At 41.1% G+C, this 20787-nt stretch overlaps 1 protein-coding gene across 1 annotated transcript in view; it reads right to left on the reverse strand.

Moving 5' to 3' along the window:
* The window catches only part of NEDD4 (NEDD4 E3 ubiquitin protein ligase), a 59229-nt gene extending 42758 nt beyond the window's left edge, over nucleotides 1-16471 (reverse strand). Inside the window, exons 1-5 of the mRNA XM_030497134.1 lie at nucleotides 16288-16471; nucleotides 4356-4429; nucleotides 2654-2732; nucleotides 1529-1567; nucleotides 1039-1092 (exon numbers count right to left, since the gene is read on the reverse strand). Of these exons, the coding sequence (XP_030352994.1) occupies nucleotides 1039-1092; nucleotides 1529-1567; nucleotides 2654-2732; nucleotides 4356-4429; nucleotides 16288-16332 (291 nt within the window). The 5' untranslated portion in view covers nucleotides 16333-16471. The remainder of the gene's footprint in view (nucleotides 1-1038; nucleotides 1093-1528; nucleotides 1568-2653; nucleotides 2733-4355; nucleotides 4430-16287) is intronic.
* Between the last annotated feature and the right edge of the window lie 4316 nt (nucleotides 16472-20787).

Genomic DNA, 20787 nt, shown 5'->3' on the forward strand with positions numbered 1-20787 from the left:
GACAGGTAATACCACCAGTCAAGAAGTAAATGGTTTAGTCACTGTGCAATACCTACAACCAAGAAAGAAGCCTCTTCCTTCTTCTAATTATTCTAGATGTTTTGTGTATATATTTACATCCATTTTCATTCACTCTTCCCAACTTTAGCAGAGCTGAAGCTCCATAAAAGATACAATGGATTACTGAATATATGCAGAAAGCATGAGGAAAAAATACTATTCTTCATAGCCAACACACTATTCAAGCACAAAGAGATCCTTTGTAACGGCTATCGGAATGAAACTGTGTTTGGAGTACAAACTAAAGAGCATTCAATTGCTCCTATTAGTTTCAAACTACTGCAGAAGGAAAAGGTATATACATTCAAGTGATAAGGAATGTCTGTGAAGTAGCCCTAGGATGCAAGTGTCATGACTGTACTGCTACCAACCTTACTCATTTACAATAAAACACACAGACAGAATGATAGGGAAGTAGATGTCTTCCCAGTAAAATGAGAGCATGGTCAGAGGAGGAGTTTTGATTTCACCGAGAAAATAAATGCACGAGCTATCCCTATCTTATGACCTGCCATTCAGAGAGTGACACCGATCTATACAAGATCACAAACCACCATCCACTTGTTCAGATTTTCAAAGAAAATGCACACCTGCTTTCTTTCCTGCCACTCCTCACACGCTGAAGCTGCTCACACCATGTACCAATACACCTACTTTGTGGGAAAAATACATGTTCAATACAGAGCTTTCAAAAATCACTGAAGAATGTGGCCATATCATTTGAAAAGCACTGTAAAAGAACAATGCTTTTATGACTTTAAGCACATTAGAAGATAGGAATAATAATATAACTGCTTCAGAGCATCACAAAGTGTAGTAATGTCAGCGAAGTAAATGAATCTGGTCTGCCTTCAGCTTTAGGTTTCATTATAGAAGTTAAGGGGGTTTGGTGTGGGGTTTTTATCCATGTTGAATCCAGATGAGCTTACTTTCATTCAAGTCTTTAATATATTGCAATATTAACAGAAAAGAACCTACCAAACGGTTTTCATCAAACACTTCAAAAAGGAGTCTGTGTTTCTGAGGATTAACCTGGGAAAAAGAAATATGTTAACAGTTAAAATATATGCTGAATACCAGCATTTGTCTTCACCAAAATCTCTGTGAAGTGCAAAAGAAATACTTAAGCATTAAATTAAACAGCAAATGTACATCTTGTTGCCATTCACTATGCATTTCTAATGGAAACAATAAGCCAAGACTGGTGCTATCCCAAACTGTTTTTAAATCCATGTTCATGTTTTTAAACATTCATGGAATAAAGAAGATAACATCAAGACTGAAAATCTAACTCTGGCACAAACAAAAACATTAGCAAATGTATTTGTCAGAAAAGCAGTCTCTGAACCTTTTTGAACATTAATTACAGACATATTTCTAATTTTAAGCTGAAGTAGTGATAAAACAGTTTTCCTAATGTGCTAACATTATATCCAACATCGGTAATAAGGTTATAAAAACCACTTACTCTAAATAAGAGTTCTTCATTCCACTTTGGGTTTAAGGACTGTATGGCAGGGAGTGGTTAAAGAAAAGGAAAAGAAAATAGGAAGACAGCATTGGTTATTTTGGTTTTGGTGTATGCTTTGATCTTTCACGTCTGTTTTATCCCATGTAACAATCCACTTAAAGTACAAAAGCTTTAAACTTGATATTGCACATAAAAGTCACAGGAGTCTTAAGACTGTTTAAAACGGTGCAAAATGGAGACAAGTGTTCTCAAATTTTGTCTAATCCCCTGGATGCAGAGAAGGGCTCATTATGCAGTCCAAACCAGTTAATTTATGGTACGTTTTCAGTAATAACCACACATTCCTCACACGCAAACATATGTTAGTCCTAAGATTATGAACTCTTAGCAAACGCCAAATCTCTCAACAACATAATCTAGACAGACCAGGCACAGGTGGGCCATACACCATATAACCTGCTCAACTAAACACATCTTTCAACTGTGGCTGTTTTTAAAAACACTAGAGATATTTTCAACTCTCCTCACAGTTAAATTAACAATTATCAACATGAAGGGAAAATGCATGAGCGATCTTGTAACATAAATCACAGCCACTATCTGAACAATGATTTGGAAGAGTACTTTCCCTCTCATGCATACAACTTTTCATTTTTATTTGATCTAATGTAAGTTACCAATGCTAAGACTGACTTTTTCCTGCCTATATTCTTGAGAAAGGAATAGTAGGAGTAGTATCATGACTCAGGTGAACTGTGCAATATGATATTTAAACACAACAAATCAGTTTTATGTTTCAAACATATATAAAAGTTGTACAGCAAGAGAGATACTTATGTCATTAAAGATCTCACAGAATCAGAACAATCCAATTTTTCCATTATTAAATAGTTTTGAATCCACACTCACATCTTCTTTAGTGTTTCTCTGCCTTTCACTATAGTTATTGAAGAGAAAATACCAAAATAATGCCATAAACAGGGATATAGAGTAGGTCATGGAACATTCCTTTCCCCATTCCGTTCACTCAAGCGACATGAATTCTCATATTTCCTGTAGTATTAACTTTTCCTCTAGAGCCTGACAAAAAACCACCACACCCATACAGATAAGATGGCTAACCTTTTTAATAGTTTTTGTCTGAACACTGGTAAGGACTCCATTCGCTGGATCATACACTGTCACTTTCACATATGGGTCACTGAGAGAGGGAAAGAAAGATAAGCATGCTACCACATATCCTTTTTTGTCAGCATTATTAGCAGTTGATTTTTAAAAGGCTTAAATCAATAGAAGCTGTGAAACTAGGAGTTACAGTTACTTTATGAACACCATACACATTTGTACTTAGTCATTTTCTAAATAGAGATAAAACTAATCTGACCATTGTTACTGATTATGACCATACTAACTAAGCCATTTAATACTCTGAATATCACTACAATTTGATTCTCCTCTTTCAGAGTTCCAATTTCATGAGGACAGATTTAATAAATCCTCAAGCATTTCAACAAGACATACGTTAAAAAAAAAAAAAATAAAATCAGTTGTGATTGAAAAAATGTGAAGCATTAAATCTCTTATTTTTAACAATTTACAACACTGGAAATTTAAGTACTTGCTTGAACATGCAGTATTTTTTACTAAATGTTCTATCAGTTTTGCAGAGCGAAATTCAGTTTAACCTGAATTTTTCTGTTGATGAAGGTGTCCTAATATGGTTGCTTAGAACAGCCTACTGCCTCAGATTTGGTTTTTTCCTTCCTGTGGTACAATAAACAACAGATTATATGAATACCTACTTTTCATGAACAGAGCCAAGGCATTCAATTGCTCAAACAGAGTAGCAACAAAAGGTGACCAAGACTGTCTGCCACATGGCAAAAGAGCATACAGTTTTCACATATTTAAGATATGATCAGAAAAGCTGCCCTATTTTGTTTAAAGCACAAAAATTGCTTGTGAAAAAATACTGAAGAGAGACTGTCTGGCTTTAGGGAAAATAGGAGTATCATAAGAGAAATTTTTCTAATGCTAAACTCATGTCACACGTTAACAATTTTGCTAGTGCTAAAATAACAGCATTCCATACATATGCCAAAGTGGCTGACAGCAGAACTAGTACTAAATCCATCAGTACTTTTCTAGACCCTCTGTACATGGGCCAGAAGAAGTAGCTTTAGCACAAGCTGCATGCTGCCACTTGCCAATTCTACAAGATCCTACAATGCATTTCAATTACCAGTTCAAAAGTCTGATCTTTCCTGTGGTAAAGGTTAGTCACTTTGATTGTTTCGTCCCTTATACAGGCTGTTAACTGTCAAATATGTACATACCCAAAGCCTGCAGCCACTGGCATGGGTTTACTACATCTATAGAATTGGTGGATGCTGTTCCTCTGCACATAATTTGAGTCGAAATAGTCTTGTTGCTACCATTATTTAGCATTGCGTTCCTTCCATGTCTTTAAAGCACAGATGAGACAGTTTTTATTATAACTGAACTGTTATTTTAGCTCAGTCTACCTAAAGTAAGATATATACATGTATATATTCTCCATGGCAGAACTATTTAACCATGAAGAGAATTAAGCCTTACTACACATTGTTTTGCCAGTGTATAAGATCTGTCCAAATGAGTCTTTGGCAAGCAAAGAGGTATCTTCACATTTATATTGTCCCTGATGATTTTATAAAGTCACCAGTTAAAACAGTTCTGATGTTTTTGGAAAGAGACACTGCAGGCTTTACTAAGATCTAAACAGATGTGGAAAGAAAATAAAGAAGCAGCTGCCCCTTAATACATTAACAACATATATTCTTACCTGGCTCCTAAGATATCCTTCTTGGCCAGGCCAATTCCAGCTATAACCTTCACCCTGACAATTCGTGTGTTCTCCTAAAATGAAAAATAACATATTCAAGATGCAGTCATATATATTTTTCAGACCTATTTTTAACTTTTAAGTGAAAACAATGACTGGCATCATTTTGAATTTACTCTGAAAGCCAAGTAATGCAGTTACTTGGTCTGACAGAAACAGCTTTAAGTTTCAGTAGCAAATTTATTCTGCCTTTACCCCTTTTAAAGTCTTCTCACCATCGTATCCACATGCGATGGTAAACACAAAATCAAAAAAAACTGTGGAAGTCAATATAGTAGGGTTTGGGGGGTTTAAAATTGCTTTTATTTTGTTTCTCAGCATTCTAAAGGAGTGGGATTTTGGTTTGAGTTAAGGTGCTTAATTCAACATGACTATTAACCTTCTTTCCATTTCCAAATTGTTTCAGCAGCAGTGGTCACCGTGTTCCCCCAGCAAGCCTCACAACACACTTGTATTAGGCTGGATTCAGTACGGATGTACTGCACAGCACACGCATGAAGAGCTTCTCCCAAGGCAATGGTCAGGCCAAGCTGCTAAAGCCGCGATTCACACAGCCCAGTGACTTCTACTGCTCCCAACTGCTCCCGGGGAGGCAAGCATCTGCGAGCTGTTTCCACGAGCAGTTCCCGTGTTTTTCAGCAGGCAATTCTTTGCTGTCTTTTCAGAGTAGGCAAGGACCTTCTTGAGAACATGCTGTGAACAGTGTAACAATCTCCGGTGCACATGGAACACAAGGAATGGGTTGCCATGTACATCTCACCAGCCATTCAAGTGAGTTGCATTAAACACTCAGGCAAATGCGTATGGACCAAGCAAGTTTTCACCTAATGGTATCTTGGCATTCATCAGAGGGTGGGAAATAAATTCTGACCACAAATTTATTTCCTTGGGGGAATGAAAAGGGTATCAAATTTATCAGAACATATTAATAAAGCAGTAAAGAACTCTGGAAAAAAGGCAAGAATAACAAATTCTTGCTTCCATTTTCACTCTACAGCACAGAGAGGCCTCATTTAAACCACTGGGATTTCTGAAATGACCCGTCAGCAGGGCAAGATTTTTAAAAAATAGAAAACTATTTCAGGTACACATTATTCAAATTACAGCTTCACAGGAGCGACATAAGCAATTACTCTCCTCCTGTTAATTAATATAGCCCTGCAGAGTCCTGCACAGCTCATCTGGTAAGCTGCTGAATTCAAGGGGGGGCAGAAATCCCAACAGCTGTGACCATGTCAGAGGAAGACAACAAATGAGCACTGTTTCTCTAGAAAGCAAAATGCTCTGCAGACGGACTGTTTGTAGGCAATGGCTTGTCAGACACACTTGTGTGGAAAGCTGAACCAGTCTAGGTGGTTAAGGAGTTAAAGAGATACCAAGAGCAATGGGTGAAGCAACAGATGTTGTCCCTGGGGCATTCCTGAATTCCACATATGATTCAAAGTGCTTTCAAAAGGAGACTTGTAGGCAGAAAGTTCGCCTTCCCATTGGTCTCCTGTACAATCACAGGGCTGGACTCCCTAAGCAATACCAACTGGAGGGGTTTGTAAAGCTAACAGAGAGAAGTGCATGCTAATCCTGAGGCTAACAAGGTAAAGCTGAAAACAAACCACTACATAAGAATTATTTTAACAAAGTTTACCCCACTCTCTGTAGTCCGAGGTGATTGCCAGGGGATTGAGATGAACAACTACCTACTACCTACTGACAAATACCAACCTACTGATGAAACAGTCAATTGTCCAAGACAATTCCAGCCAAATCATAGGTCTGTTTTCCACCTTTGCCTCACAGGAAATTATCTCCTTCTAGGAAATTTAATAGTTCAGAAAAGAAAAACCTACCAACCAACCATACTGAGCACTACTAGTAGCAGTCCCAAGCTTTCAAAATTCTTAGTCATAACCAGGCTTTAAGGCACATGATGTTACCAATATGTTTTAAGACAGCAATAGAACTGACCAAATTTAAGAAAAATTAAGTATAAAACTATGCTGGCACCAAATAAAGAAGAACTGATTGTTACTATTTTTGTATATCACAAATATCCTAAAATATCCACCCTTGTCTTACATTTCAAAACAGCACCCAATTTGGCTCCTATCAATTACCTGGCTTCAGTGACATTCAACATCAGCAAGTTTGGAGACTACTCAAGCTGAGGAGCATCATGTGTGCACTTCTGCTCTTACTGCGCATTTCTGCACTTCACTCGGCGCACCACCACCCCCTCCCAACAAGAGGCTCCTCTTGTTGGTCCAGCCCATGGGACCCAACTGACAAAATCCAGCGCAAGAAACAATCTCACCATCTCCTCGTCAGAAAAAGAGCAAAGGCAGACACTAGCATAGGATAAACCCCCCTAAAAGACAAATACCTTTTCTTTCATCTGCATTTAGTTGCTTAGACTACAAGCTTTATTCAGCTATTCAAGCATGAGAAAAGTAAAGACAATTAGATGCTTTTGGGCATCTTTTAAAGTCAGGCTTTTTAAAGTCAGTGCCCTTTTAAAGTCAGGGCATCAACATAGTCCACACTGGGGAGATCCCAGAAATAGCATTCAAGCTCCTCAGATTGTAAAGTTGGCTTAATCACACAGTTTACTTATATCATAATAGAGATTTGAATGTATTTGAATGCTGTTTTACAGAAAGACAAGTTGCCTTGTATGTGACCTCAGGAAACTTGAAGCCACAAACCTGAGGCTGGAATGATGAAGGTTAATTTAAACATGCCTTGCTGAGAGAGAGTTTTATTTATTTGGGACCGGTGCCAAACTAGGGCAGCTACAGAATTTTATTTAGCCCAGCAGAACAACTAAGCAAGCTGACATCTGCTTATGAACTGCCATGTAGAAATATCCTCCCAGATTAAAAAAAAAACAGTTTTAAATTCTTTCTTTTCCAAGCCATAAAGACTAGAAACTTCAGGGGGGAAAAACCCACACTAACATGCAAAGGCAATACTTAATCACAAGGGATTAGGTTCCCTATTGTCTTGTCACGCTAGTGTGCAAGGCAGGTCAGGAGAAATTCGGACAGCTCAATCCAAACACAGCCAGAAAAGCCTCACACTGGAAGATCCCATTACACTGCAACCCCGCACATCCTGAAGGGGCAGAGAGGCCTGCTGACAGGATACCCGTCTGCACCGTGACCATATGACCTCTTCTCCCTGCTCACTGACGACAGGCAGAATTGCTAAGGAACTGCTACCTCAGCTCACAAAAGCTGTCCCAAACGCAGTGATGCCAAAGCAGTGAACATCCAAATATGTTCCAAATGAACATCCAAACATCCATGTTCCAGGACTGCCTGAAGCTAATTTCATGCAGCTAAAAATTAGGCGGTGCAAGCTCTGCACAGAGACAAAGAATCAGATACTTGATTCTGGCATCCACAAGGAATAGGTTCAATACCAAAATTTCATGGTTTCAAACTCAATTTTGAACTTTTTCATTCACCTTGCTCAGGAGATCCTTATTGCCCCCTTCATAGCCACACATTCAAGAAATGGTGGATTTGTAACTGCTTCTGATCCACAGGCAACTGCAACTGGATAGTGGTTTTGTGGTCCAAGAAACACACAGGCTGCAGCCTGTGCCTCTTCTACATCAACCGCAAACATTCTCAAGCTCACCTTGCTACTCTTTTCCACCACTGCAGTGCTTCCAGTGGCTCTGGTGGCATTGGAAGGGATAGGCACCTAGTCAGTAACCAGGAACATGCCAGCTACATCTAGCAGCACTGCAGCTTGTCTAGGAAACCGCTTGCTCAGACCAATTTCTCTCCCCAGGGGTCTCTTCTTGGCCATAAATGCCTACCCATGCTTTTGCAGTCCTGACATTAACTGGAAGGGGTCAGTCTGAATTTACTCTGTCTGTGCAGCTGAGGAGACTGAGTATCACTGCTGCTTTGAACACACTAGGAATCTTAGAGGTTTAATGCCCTAGTACCCAGTTGCTCTGCAACACAGACATGCGCTTTGAGAGACATGCACACATAACGGCCCATCAAAGGCAGGAGCTCTGGGCAGAGTCATACAGGGGTTGTCTGTATAGATGGAGCAAAGATGTTCAGCTTCTTTTGACATTTGACTGCCAGCCACTTTGGAGACTGGAGGGAGAAAGACAAGGGGCAGGGCGGGGGGGGGGGGGAGGAAGGAACGCAATAATGGCCCCCAACACAGCATCATATACAAAATACAAGCAGATCATTTCACCATTAAAACTATCAGCTGTAAAGCTGCTCCCTCTGAGAACACAAGTACTCCACTATGAATCAGGCAAAACCAGTGTGGGAAAACAAGTATTTGTTAAACTACTGAACCTGCCCAGGAGTGGCTGCATAAAACTGAAATCCAAATGACACCGAGTGTTTATCTCGGTTAGTTTGCTCCTCTCAACTTAAAGGATAATTTATTTTTAGAAGGTATACAATATTTTTAAAGCTGAGGGATGGGATAAGGGGGGGGGAGGGATAAGGCTACCATATATTACAGACTGCCCTGTCCAGAAATTCTTGGTCTGATTATGTCAGGCAAAACATCCTTTACAAAGCTGAATCAGCAGGTTAGTCATCTTATTATGAACTTTCAGATTTTATCATTATTCTATTGTTAGTCATATTAGTCCATGCTAAAGTACACATTCAAGATTAACTGGTCAAAATAGCTGGGTCTGCTAACCCTTGCCATTTTCACAATCTCTTAACAACGAATATGTTTACTAACAGATCGTATGGAACAAAATGATGAAACAGGTTTCTGAGCTGATATGTAGACAATCAATAACTTAAAGCCTCAAAGCCAATGCCTGCCAGCCTGTGATACTTTGTATGCCTAGTTTTAAAATGTGTTCTCTACACAGCAAAGCAAGAGTCAGACTAATAAGGTGGCACTTCCAGAAGTGGATAAAGCTCATCTGCACAAAAAGTCACTATAAATCTACCTAGATTCAATTAATATACATTAAGGCGAGAAGTTCTTGAACTATTCATTTTGGGCAAGAAACCAGCATTTGGAAAGAAATAAGCTTTTAAGGAGTTTAAAACGTGCTCACAACACGATCAGAATCAAATGGTGTTGCCTGGGTTACAGCTGTTTGTAGTCAATGACTATAATAAAGGACAAGCGTTAACACTGTCCACTCTCACCAACAACCTTCCAAAGTTCACATGGCAGGAAGATAATGCTAATGACAACTGGGAAAGTGACTCCTGCTTTAGCGGTGAAAGTTTAAGACAGAGCAGAAGACAGAAGAAAAAGCACATGCAGCGAGAAAGCGTGAGAAAAAAGGCACAAATAAAGACACTATGGCATGGTGATGACTGTAGTACAGAACATTGAATAACGCAGAGAATGACTAGCAAGTGTGATCCGAGTCCCTGCAGGTAGGCTCCAATCTGTGAGCGTGTGCACGTGCGTGTGTAGAGATACACATATGTGCCTGAAAAGTGTGTTGACAGTTTCACAGACCGTAAATGATGAAACATTTCCAACACAAACCAAATGCGAGAAGATTCACAGGATCACAACAAAGATTTCTAGCTTGTCACCTTGCAAGTATTAGCTGCTGCCTATACCTGAAGCCAGGGAGCAGGAGAAAAAAGCTCAACATTTTTCTTTTTGTGCATTGAAACATTATAATGTTATGCCAGCAAGAGGTATTTACCCTTGCCAATCATTGATGTCTGCAACATCCAATAATTCAACTACGAATGCATTACACTAACTGTTCTCCTTCACTTGGAGCTGTAAGACACAAAGCATAACAACATGCTATTATCTAACTCAGTGGCTATAAAGCTCTGATGTTAATGTAAACACTTCAAGTCCAAACAATTTTACAGGAGTCTCGAACCTGAGAAACAGATTGCAACTTGCTGAACAATGATTCCTGACACATCTCAAACCTCCAGCAAGTGACTGATCAAAGTCAGATTCAGCTAAGCAACTACCATACAGAATTAGCAGTTTGATGTGTGCAAGACACATACAAAATTGAGACAAAATAATTGTCTAGCAATAGAAAAGTTTTCAACTGAGAGGGGTTCTTCAGAGTATGTATTTGATTAGTATTGAAAAATTATTTTTATTGGCTTTCCTATTTTAATTTTGGTTCAAGTTTTGGTTTTGCTTTTACGATACACTTCTACAGAGAAGACTCAAACAGGATGTAAGAAAAAAAAATCAAACCCAGGATGGTTAGTCTAATGTAAAACATAAAACAGTAGTATCTGCTGGGCTACTAGAGAGCTTTTTTTGAGGAAGCCAATACAAAAGTGTCTGAAGTAGTCTAACAGAGAGCATGCTTTGTAGTAAAGAACTGCTCTAGGCAACAACATCCTGTTTTTCTTTTGTTCCAGTTAGACAGGTCAAGAATCAACTGCCACTAAGTCAAGCCACGAAAAGAGCATCGAAAGATATTACAACGATAAAACTGTACAGCAGCATCACCTTTGAAGATTCTGGTAATATCTAGAATTACATTTTAAGGCTTTCTTAAGCTTCATATCATGCCTGCACATAGTGTACAGAGATAACAGAAAATTCAGATTTGGGTATGTGCAGATAAGGCAAGCTGAAATAAACATACGAAGAGTTTGGAAGTTCAAAACTGAAATCAGTAAATAGCCTGGCCTAAAAAGGAAGGGCTGTTCAATGGGCTGGATGTGTTCTACATCCAATGTAGAACGATCCCTCCCATCCCATGTACTGAGCTTGAGAAAGCCAGTAGAAGGGAGGAAAAAGAAACAAGATATTATCAACTATAATAGAGTGTTCAGTGCACATCTACACAAACTGCTGAACTTATTAAGGAACAGCTATAAAACAGCAAGAAAGGTCAGGACACTTGCATGGGTGGAAGTGCACTAAAGCCAAGACCTTGTTAAAAAATAAGTACTTGCATAACGGATAGACACCACGAATATATAGTTTCTTTTATAACATGCTTCTCAAATGTGTGAGACGCCTTACTCAAGGTACCCAGCTTTACCCTACTAGTAGCTTGTATTTCAAGCACAAATCATTGACTAAAGACAGACATCGTCACATAAAAAAGCTCTGAAGCCTAGGAGCAGCTCAAAAACAACACTGAAAGATTACTTACAGCTAAACTGACTACATAGTCCAGTTGAGTCCATAGCTTCTTGCATCTGCCAATTTTAGCAGATAACACCATTGTGCTGCTATAAGTTAAAAACCCTGTATCTTAGCAAGTTTCCTAGACTGTATCTCTCAACCAAGAGCACTTTTTTCAAATTGCATTAAAAGTTTGTTTTTTATTTCGAGGGGTTTGGGGGATTTTTTGTTGGTTTGTTTTTTGGTTTTGTTTTTTCTTACCTTGAGATCATTAGTGACCATAAAAGTTATGTATGAGTGTTTCACAACAAAAACATACTCCTTAATTGCATTTACTGGAATGATAAGCAGTCTTTTATCTCAAAGAAAACTTTCGGAGTCTGAATAATTAAGGATTTGGCTCTTCCATTACCTACACTGAGGTTAGCACAGAAGGTTTTTCCTTAAGCAGCCCAGAAGATACTGACATTCCTCACCTGTCTAACGTTAAAAATCACATTTACAAACAGACCTTCCTCATATATTATAAAGAAAGAGGTACTAAGAATTTCAAATAAAATTCTTCAGATCTTAAACAAAGAACTCCAGCACATAATTATAAGATCAGGCTAGCTAAGAGCACTTAGATATTCTATATTCAGCTTGACCAATTCCATCAGGAGATAGAAACAAAGTTGACAGCATAAGAAACAGACCAAATGAAGTTGCTGTTAAAACTTACCACCTCATTTGAAAGAAAGCATTTCCCACAGAATGGTGAGCTTTAGTTGAAGGAAAGTAGTTCCTGCAATATTCAGACCTTGCAAGTTAGGCACACACATGCGACAGGTAACCTCCAATGATAACTTTTGTTAGCATCATGAGTTATACTAACTGGCAATGCTAACATTCCACCAGAAGATGGAAATAATGAAGGAGACTGTTGTCTTGACCATTCCTTCACAACCCAAAAAGCACCCTCTATGGTGACTATCAGAGCCAAACCATTTTTCTTTGAAGAAATCCTCTCAAAGCAAGCAAAGCGAGTTTTAGACTCAGGAAGATTCCTATTAGAGAACTACACTAATCAATCTTGTAAACATAATGAAAGTAATTAACTTCCACCTGCTCGTTACAGCCCAGTCTTACTAACTAAAAGAACTTAAACATTAGTCATACCACAGGAGAATTTTGTGTTCATAAATAAGGAAGTCTCATCCTTCAAGAAATGCTGGCTGTTACCAGAGATTGTATTTAACACACCTTTTCGACTGCAAATTAAGGAAAAGGTTCAAGACAAGAGTCCACTAATGCAGTTATCCATTTGCCTACAGAATTTTCCTAAATAAATAAATAACAAAAAAAAACCCCATACCAAGCAAAAAAGGTTAATGTTTTCATCAGAAGCAATCCAGAGGAAGACGAGCCATGTCAGTCTCCAACAGATTTCTGGTCATCAGCATAATCTCCAAAACACAGCAATATGAAAAGGATTGTGGGGTAAGGTGTGCAGGAGCAGAGAAACAAACCATGTATCCAAGATATTCAGTTTACCAGCAGCAAGCTAAATAACCATAAACAGCCTACTCCAGAAGTATACCCTAAAGGAGTACAAAAATACATCTAAAGCTTTCTAGAATGGAATACCACATGCTTATCAGAAAACTTGTGACCTGCAGAAAACAAGAACACTTGGTCTACATAGGACAGCTCTTAAGTGATTGAGAAACCTGAAATGGCAATGCAGATAAAAAAAGCTAGTTACCTTATAATGATATTTAGTCAATATAAGAAGAGCTATGCAAAATAAGAAAGTCCCTAAGTCAGGCTGGGAGTGTAAGAACACCGACACAATGAAATTTTTAAATTAAATTGGCTATGAAATAGATTAATATCGACAAGGGGCATAATTTTAACAAAAACCATTCCAAAGCCCAACAATGCAAGCAGGTATTTTAATAGAAAACAGAAATAAATACATTTTCATTCCGGACAGTTCTTCAACAGTTATATTTTTAACCCAGCAGAACACTGAAAAATGAGATTCCTTTTGTAACCAAAAAAATAACAGGAGTATTAACTGGGATATCAACAATTCTTTCTTCAGTCTTTGAAATGTCTCTCAGAAATTACTCTTAGAGTAATGCTGTATTTAGTATTGCAGTCAATTGTCACAAAAGCAAAGTAACTGGAAGTGAACAGCTCAATGTCAGAAAACACTTGACCAAAGTGTTTAACCCACAGAAATCCAAGTCTTAGAAACTTGAAAGTTTTGTATTAGAATGTCCCTCAGACAAAAACCCCGTAGTTATGGACAACCCACCTCAACACGCATGTTTAGGAGCACCAGCAAAGTTACCACTGCTAGGACAAAGAAAAGCAGCAGCAATTGTGTTAGTCCACTCCTGCAGATCTGAACCAACACTTGCAACTGCTTGCAAAGGTAGATATATCCGAGTATGCAACAATAGACCCTGCTCTGAATACAGAATTATTAGTTTTCCCCATTGACTCTTCTAGTGCTCGTTCTTTCAATATCCAAATAAGTCATAAGAAGTCCTATGGATGACAAAAGGATATTATATCCCTTTTACAGAAGAAAATCTGAACCAGATAAATTAAGGACAAATATACATTCTAACACTGCATTCAACTGCCTCAACAATTAGACCAACTTCTCACCTTCTTTTGTTATACCATTTATTTACAATTACTACGTTTACCATATAATTATATGCAATAGCTACAACAAATCAAGATGTTTCGCAGATAACGCCACTTCCTTTTTACCAGACAATTTTAATCCATACCGCAAGCAAATCCATCTTGTAGAATGGGTCGCAGAGCAGCCCTGGGGAAGCAGCAGTGTGCAGACAAACTATGAAAAGCTTGCAAAACAGGGGTGGCGGAGGCTTTTATAGAGAACTCTTTGATGCTACTTTCAGTATGATTTGGGTTTCTGACTCTGCATACACAAATTCGCCACAAAACCACTATCTTCCAGATTTAAACTCCGAGAAGACACAAAAATACAATCTAGAGAGGCAGAACCCTAGTTTCCATTATAGTACCCTAGGCAAAAGCAGCTGGCAGCAGTTTTCCTATAACCCTAAGTTCATTCATTTTGTCACTTGTGCATGCAGAATAACATGTGAAAACAATGAAGAAAACTGAGTTCTTTACATGTGAACCAATAAGGACCAACTGAGTATCAGAGTCTCTGATCATAAAGAAACGGCATGTTTCACATTTGTAACTAGCAGAAGTTTGGCTAAGCTTTTGAATTACGGAGGAAGTTGGATCTGCTGATTTGTTACATATTCGAACTTTCTCTCTCTTCCCCCAGCTGTTCCAAACGAATGTGTTCATGTTCAAAAGGATGGAGGGAAGATCAGAATTGTTCAATTTTGACCAGATTTCAAAATTCTCAAACAACTAAACTGACCAAAGTTTAATAAAGTTACAAGAACACCTGAGGCATGGAATGTTTCAGTTCAACTAGATAGCCTCAAAAAGTTACCGGCAACTGAAAATAGGATCTTGCAATGAGAAGTGCTACGCAACCCTTGCAGCATGCTGGGATCATTTGCTGTTAGAACTCCAATGCAATTCAAATATTAGGATGAAAAAAAAAAACCCCACCCCAAAAATACCAACCCACAACTTGAGAGCTTTGTAGTTAGTTCTCCAGAAGTGAAGCAGAACTTGAGAAAAAGAGCCATGCTACCACAGACTAGGAAGAATATGTCTTAGTTTTACTCAAATTAATTCCTGCTAAGGACAACAAGTGTGCATCGACACAGAGATCATCACTGCCTGGACACAAAACGTTGATCAAAAACCACCTTGGTGAAATATCCTGTTGGCTCAAAGACAACATTACTGACATTTCACACAGGTCACCAAACAGCTTTTGGACGGACAGAACTTTCAGTATTCCTGTACCTGCAATTAAAAAACAACGTGACCTTCTTCCTTCTTGATAAAGTTAACTATTCCATCAACATCCTGCCCTAGGCACAAGCCATACAGACGATGCAGAAGCCCACTCCACCCGTCTACCATGAAGCACAGTAACGGGTACATCAGTGCCAGCCACCTTCCAAAGACCCCCGTGCTCAGGAGCTAGGACCTCATGACAGAAGCGGCTGCAGAAACCACCTTCACTTACCCACGAGTTTATTGCAAAGCCCACTGAAACGCTCACTAGAGCTCACACTCTCGCTCATGGCAACGCACAGAAAAGCACCATCGCTCAGGCCCCAAACCATCTTTTGTACAGTTTCAATCCATGCACCGCTTCAGTGGTTCAAATACTGCCTGTGAGACAGCCCGAAACAAAGACTTTATTCTTCAGCACCGGGGCACGGAGCGGGGGGAGAAGCGGCCCCGCTGCACCCGTCCAGCTCCGTCACGGGGAAGTTGCCCAACGCTCGCGAACTTCTCCGCCCATAGCGGCAGGCTCGCACGGCTCAAACACAGCCTGCAGACAGGAATGCCGCTGCCGGGGACACGGCACCCGCCTGACTGCCCGGCAGCCGGACGGGGCTGGCGGGGCCGAGGGGAGCGGGCACGGAGCGCCGGCCCCGCGCTGCTCCGCTCCCGGGCGGGCCTGCCGAAGCCCCCGCTTCACCTCACGCCTCACTTCACACCACACCTCAGTCCCGCTCCCGCCATCCCGCCGCCACGCCGGACCGCGCCGGGCCCGCAGGAAACCCCCGCCCTAAGGGGAGGCCCGGCCCTGCGGGGAAGGCGCCGCCCGCGCTCCAGCGGCGGGGCAGCGCGGCGTGCCGGCGGCCGCAGGCCTCACCTCCTCGCCGGGCAGCCCGAGCACCTCAACCGGAGAAGCCGCCATGGCCGAGCGGCACGCGCTGCCCGTGGCCCCGCCGCCGTGTTTACCCGCCGCCGCCGCGCGCCCCGCCGCCGCCCCGCCCACAGCCCCGCCCACGGCCCGCCGCGCGCGCCAGCGGCGGCCGCCCCCCGGCACCGCGAGCGCGGGTGCGCGCCCCGCTCCTCTCACACACACACCCTACCCCCCCCTCCCGCGTCATCTGATTGGCTCAGAAGCCCGCGCCACCGCCCACCCGGGAGCTGGCACCTCCTCCCGATTGGCTTCCCGCTCCGCGCCCCGCCCGGAGACACGCGTGGCGCGGGCAGCCTCCCTGAGCTCCGCCGCCCCTCAGAGGGCAGGGCAGCGTCGTGCTACCCCTGCGCGGGGGGGCGCCTCGGCTCCGTCATGGCGTGGATAAATTAGGTGTAATAAACGTTTTCGTTGTGGTTTACATTGTCGGGATCTTGTCCGCATCCCTGCGGGCCAGGCGCACGCTGTGGGAGCTCTTGTCTAACCCCCTCGCACCCAGGGAGCCCTCTGAATTGCGAAAATTCGGGGAAACTGAGAGGAAAAAGTAATCATTGCCAAAGGACCTTGCCAGCCAGGGCAAGGTAGTGCTGCCTTGCAGGGTACGGGAGGAGGAAGGAAGTCCCTGCTGTGTAAAGACCTGACCTGACATAACACCCAAGCAGGGAGAACGCCAGAGGAGAGGAAAAGATAAACTGTAAAAGCCTTCTCTGAAACCAGAGCAACAATGTTGTAAAGAAAAATCTGCTCTGCCCTCCCCACTCAAGCTTCCCGGCGGTACAGCAACACATCAGTCAGGAGCATGGCTGCCTTAAGCCGAGCACTTGAGGCCATTCCCAATCACCATCCAGTAGTGCTTCCCAGCGTCACCCGCACTCCCGCTGGAAGGCCCTCATTCCATGATGGTGTTGTAAATGGCTTGAATTCACACCGCCTTCGACAGCTGTCTGGGAATCACTCAGGAGTCCCTTGCAGAGGACAACAGGAAGAGCTGTGCTAAAAACACTATCAATAGAGTGGTTTAGGCTGAGCTTTGTAGCCATAAGCCAGAGCCAAACTCCTCCAGGCACTGTACAGTCTGCAAGGACAGAGAACGTACCTTCATTTTAGGATGGACACATGGCAAATTGCGCATGTCACTAACAACTAACAAACATAGCAGCACACGTACTGTCAGGGAACTGTTGTTTTTTGTCATCCTTCAGCTCATCCCACCTGGCCCCTCACGGCCTGGGTGACCTACTTCTCTCATCATGCGATGAGAAACTCTGCCCTTTCCACAGCAAACACAGACCCTGGCTCAGCTCTTTGGACTGTGCCCCAAGCAGATCACAAAACACCAGGTAACTAACACCTCCACAGCGGGGCTCAGGCAGGCCTGTGCCCGTTATCACACACACTTGGGCTCTCCTCCCAGGGTTAGCAGGAAGCTCTGGGGAAAGGCAATCTCCACAGCAGCATCAGTCTGTGCATGTTACAAAACCAGTGTAGGGTATTACCTATGAAAGACAGAGTGAGTGTCTGAGAAACAAAATGGCATCCAGGCAAGTGTCTTTGTAGTCATGATTGTCTATGAATACGAGATTGTAGAAACATGGGAAAACAATGTCTTTTATTAGATGAGCTGATAAAGTCTAAAAAAAGATCCACAAAAGCTTTTGGGTAATTCAAAAGAAACAACCTAATTCTGTTTCTGGATCTAGCCTCTGGACACCCAATGTTTCTCTCCAGCTCCCTTCCCTCAGCCTTGCCTAAGAGCACTCTCCCAGCATGACTTTAGAGGCTTGTCTCAATGTAAGTGGGAAGGTTCCTGGGTGACATCCAAGCAAGGAAAACCTGCCTAAGTTACAGCAGGCACGATTCGCAGGTCCACTTGCTTTGTGAGGCTCTTGTGTCTGGGATTGAGCCTAATGTTGATTAGTAAATTGTTCTTGCAGCTTGCTAGAAAAAGCATGTGGGTTTCGGGCTGTTAAGCATGAATGCCTGGGTTTGCAGTGCTGCCTCTTAGACTCTGCTAGAGTGTACAAGCCATGTCTGACAAAACATCAGAACCCCAAAAGCTTAGGGTTTGTTTTTTTTTTTGGGGGGGGGGTTGTTGTTTGTTGGTTTGGGGGTTTTATTTGTTTGGTTTGTTATTGTTGTGGTCTTGTTGTTTGGTTTTGGATTTTTTTAAGTTGTATTGGTCAGTCTAATGAAAGATACTGGTTTATCTCTCCCTACAAATCTCCTACTACAACATTAATGTCACTTGCCTGAACTCTGCTCACGTGTTTTTCTGCAGTCTCAGCCTCAGCTTTTCAGTACACTAGAAGGCTATGAAAAGAAGCACTCTCGAGCGTCCTGAAGTCCTGTTTAACAAAGGCCTTGTTTGTGAATGTTTTATTAGAGCATTACTTACTGGGCTGTTTTGTAAGACACCAAACTTCAAAGATTACATTCTGAGTAACATGCCATTTCAATAACTTTGAAATAATGCCCTTTTGAAATTAACAATAGGGCATGAGCATACTCTAGTTCTTCTATTATATTTTTTAAGTAAGTGGCAGAGTGTAACACAGCACTGACTCATTTTTTTGAGTGGGAAGACCACTGATTGACCAGGAGTTACAACACAGTCAGATCCCAGATCCTTAGGCAGATGACCTGCTACCAACAAGGCTTGTGTTTCTGGGTTTGTTACCCAGAGGTATCCATATGCTAAGATAAGGTCTATGTGCATTTTCAGTGGGATCAAGTTATCTTCAATATTCCAGCAAGATATCTAGCAGTTCACTCAAAATAGAAGAATTTTAAATTATTCTTTTACTTAAAAAGAGGGGGAAATAAACCACTATTTATTGTTAACAACCATTCAACCAATCTTATGTAAGATATATATCTCCAGCATTTAATATTTCATGGTCTTACGCAATTACAAACTAATAGTGGAAGAGAGCTCTTCCTCTTTCTGCAAAGAATTGATTCTCAGTTGCAGAGAATAACCTGTGTTTGGATCATCTGAGTGCACGGGAACACTTTAACTGTATATAAAGACCATTAAAAACATATTAATATTTTATCTCATTACTCCATCCCAATAGGGAGGTCTCATCTGCTAACAAAGAAGCTTGATTTCTCTTGTCATCTAAATTAACCCTCAGTCCCATGAAAGATGAAAAAATTACAAACTTTAAAAATATTTTCCATCTCTTAGCTCATGGTGTGCAGCCTGATTGACTCAATTTGTGGTTGGAATTTTATATACATTTACAATATTTGGTTTGCATCTTTCTTTACCGCAAAAGCTTTTATAAGATGAAAAGAATCCATACGCTGTAATACTGAACTGCTTTGAAAAAAACAGAGCAGAGTTTGTTCTTAAAGGAGAAACTCTTCCTTTTGTTGGGAAAAGAAGACTTGTTTTAGAATTCCAAAGGGTTATTATAATAAAATAATCTTTATTTTAAGAATGTGTATTAACTATAATAATGGTGAAGTTATAAAAGCTAAGACATCAAGTGACATCAAAGTATGATTTATCTTCTTAAATACAGGGTGCACGTTTGCTACAGAGGATTTTAAATCAAATTGGATACATTTAAACCAAAGGAATCAGAAATAAAACAAAAAATCTGGATGCAAATGACACAAACAGATTTCTGCCCTATTGTCTTTTGTTCTACTGAGTCATACAATAGAAAATGTTATGATGAACCACTCACAACATCACAGTGGCAGGTAAATGGAAAGCTACATACAAGAGGGAATTAATAGAAAAAAATTATATTGCTAGTGAGTCATTGCTATGACTAAGAGAAGTAAATACCTATTGATAGTCTAGTAATCTCAATTTCTCTACCATGGCAATGACTCACTAATGAGACTCATGTCAGAGATATAGTTAAGAGCCCAGGATTTGGCTCTATGGTTACGTGCAAATACGTGCTAGATGCTGGCGCTTAATACTAGATTTCAAACACCAAGATAATAAGGTGCAAATCTGATGGAAAGATAAAACTTAAATTTCATAAGCAAGAACTTTAGTCTGATAAAACTAGAGACTAAACCCAGGCTGACTGTTGTCTCTGCCTTGCACTGCAACTAAACTGCCATCAGCTCATGCTCAGGTTTTCACCAGCCCCTTACTGCACCTTTTCATTCTCAGTTCTCCATAGTCACTGGTTCTGTTTTCCTCAACTTTTCTCCTTTCCCTTAAAAGCAACATATCTTCTGTCTGGATACGTGTTGCTTTCTGTGTTGCCTGCTGCCAAGCTGCTGCCTCCAGCTGTCTCAAATCCTGCAGCCTTCCTTGTCCCTGCGGGATGACAGCGAGGTGTGACCATCACCCAGCGACAGACCTGGTGTGAAACAGAAATCCTCCACTCAACTAGATCTTTCCCAGGGCAGCCTACAGACAAAACGTAACACTGCTCTCAAAGCGTGGGTCTGTGCTCCCAAGGCACTAACACCAGC

This window comes from Strigops habroptila, chromosome 9 (genome assembly GCF_004027225.2).
Source record: "Strigops habroptila isolate Jane chromosome 9, bStrHab1.2.pri, whole genome shotgun sequence".
In the NCBI taxonomy this organism is placed as follows: Eukaryota; Metazoa; Chordata; class Aves; order Psittaciformes; family Psittacidae; genus Strigops; species Strigops habroptila.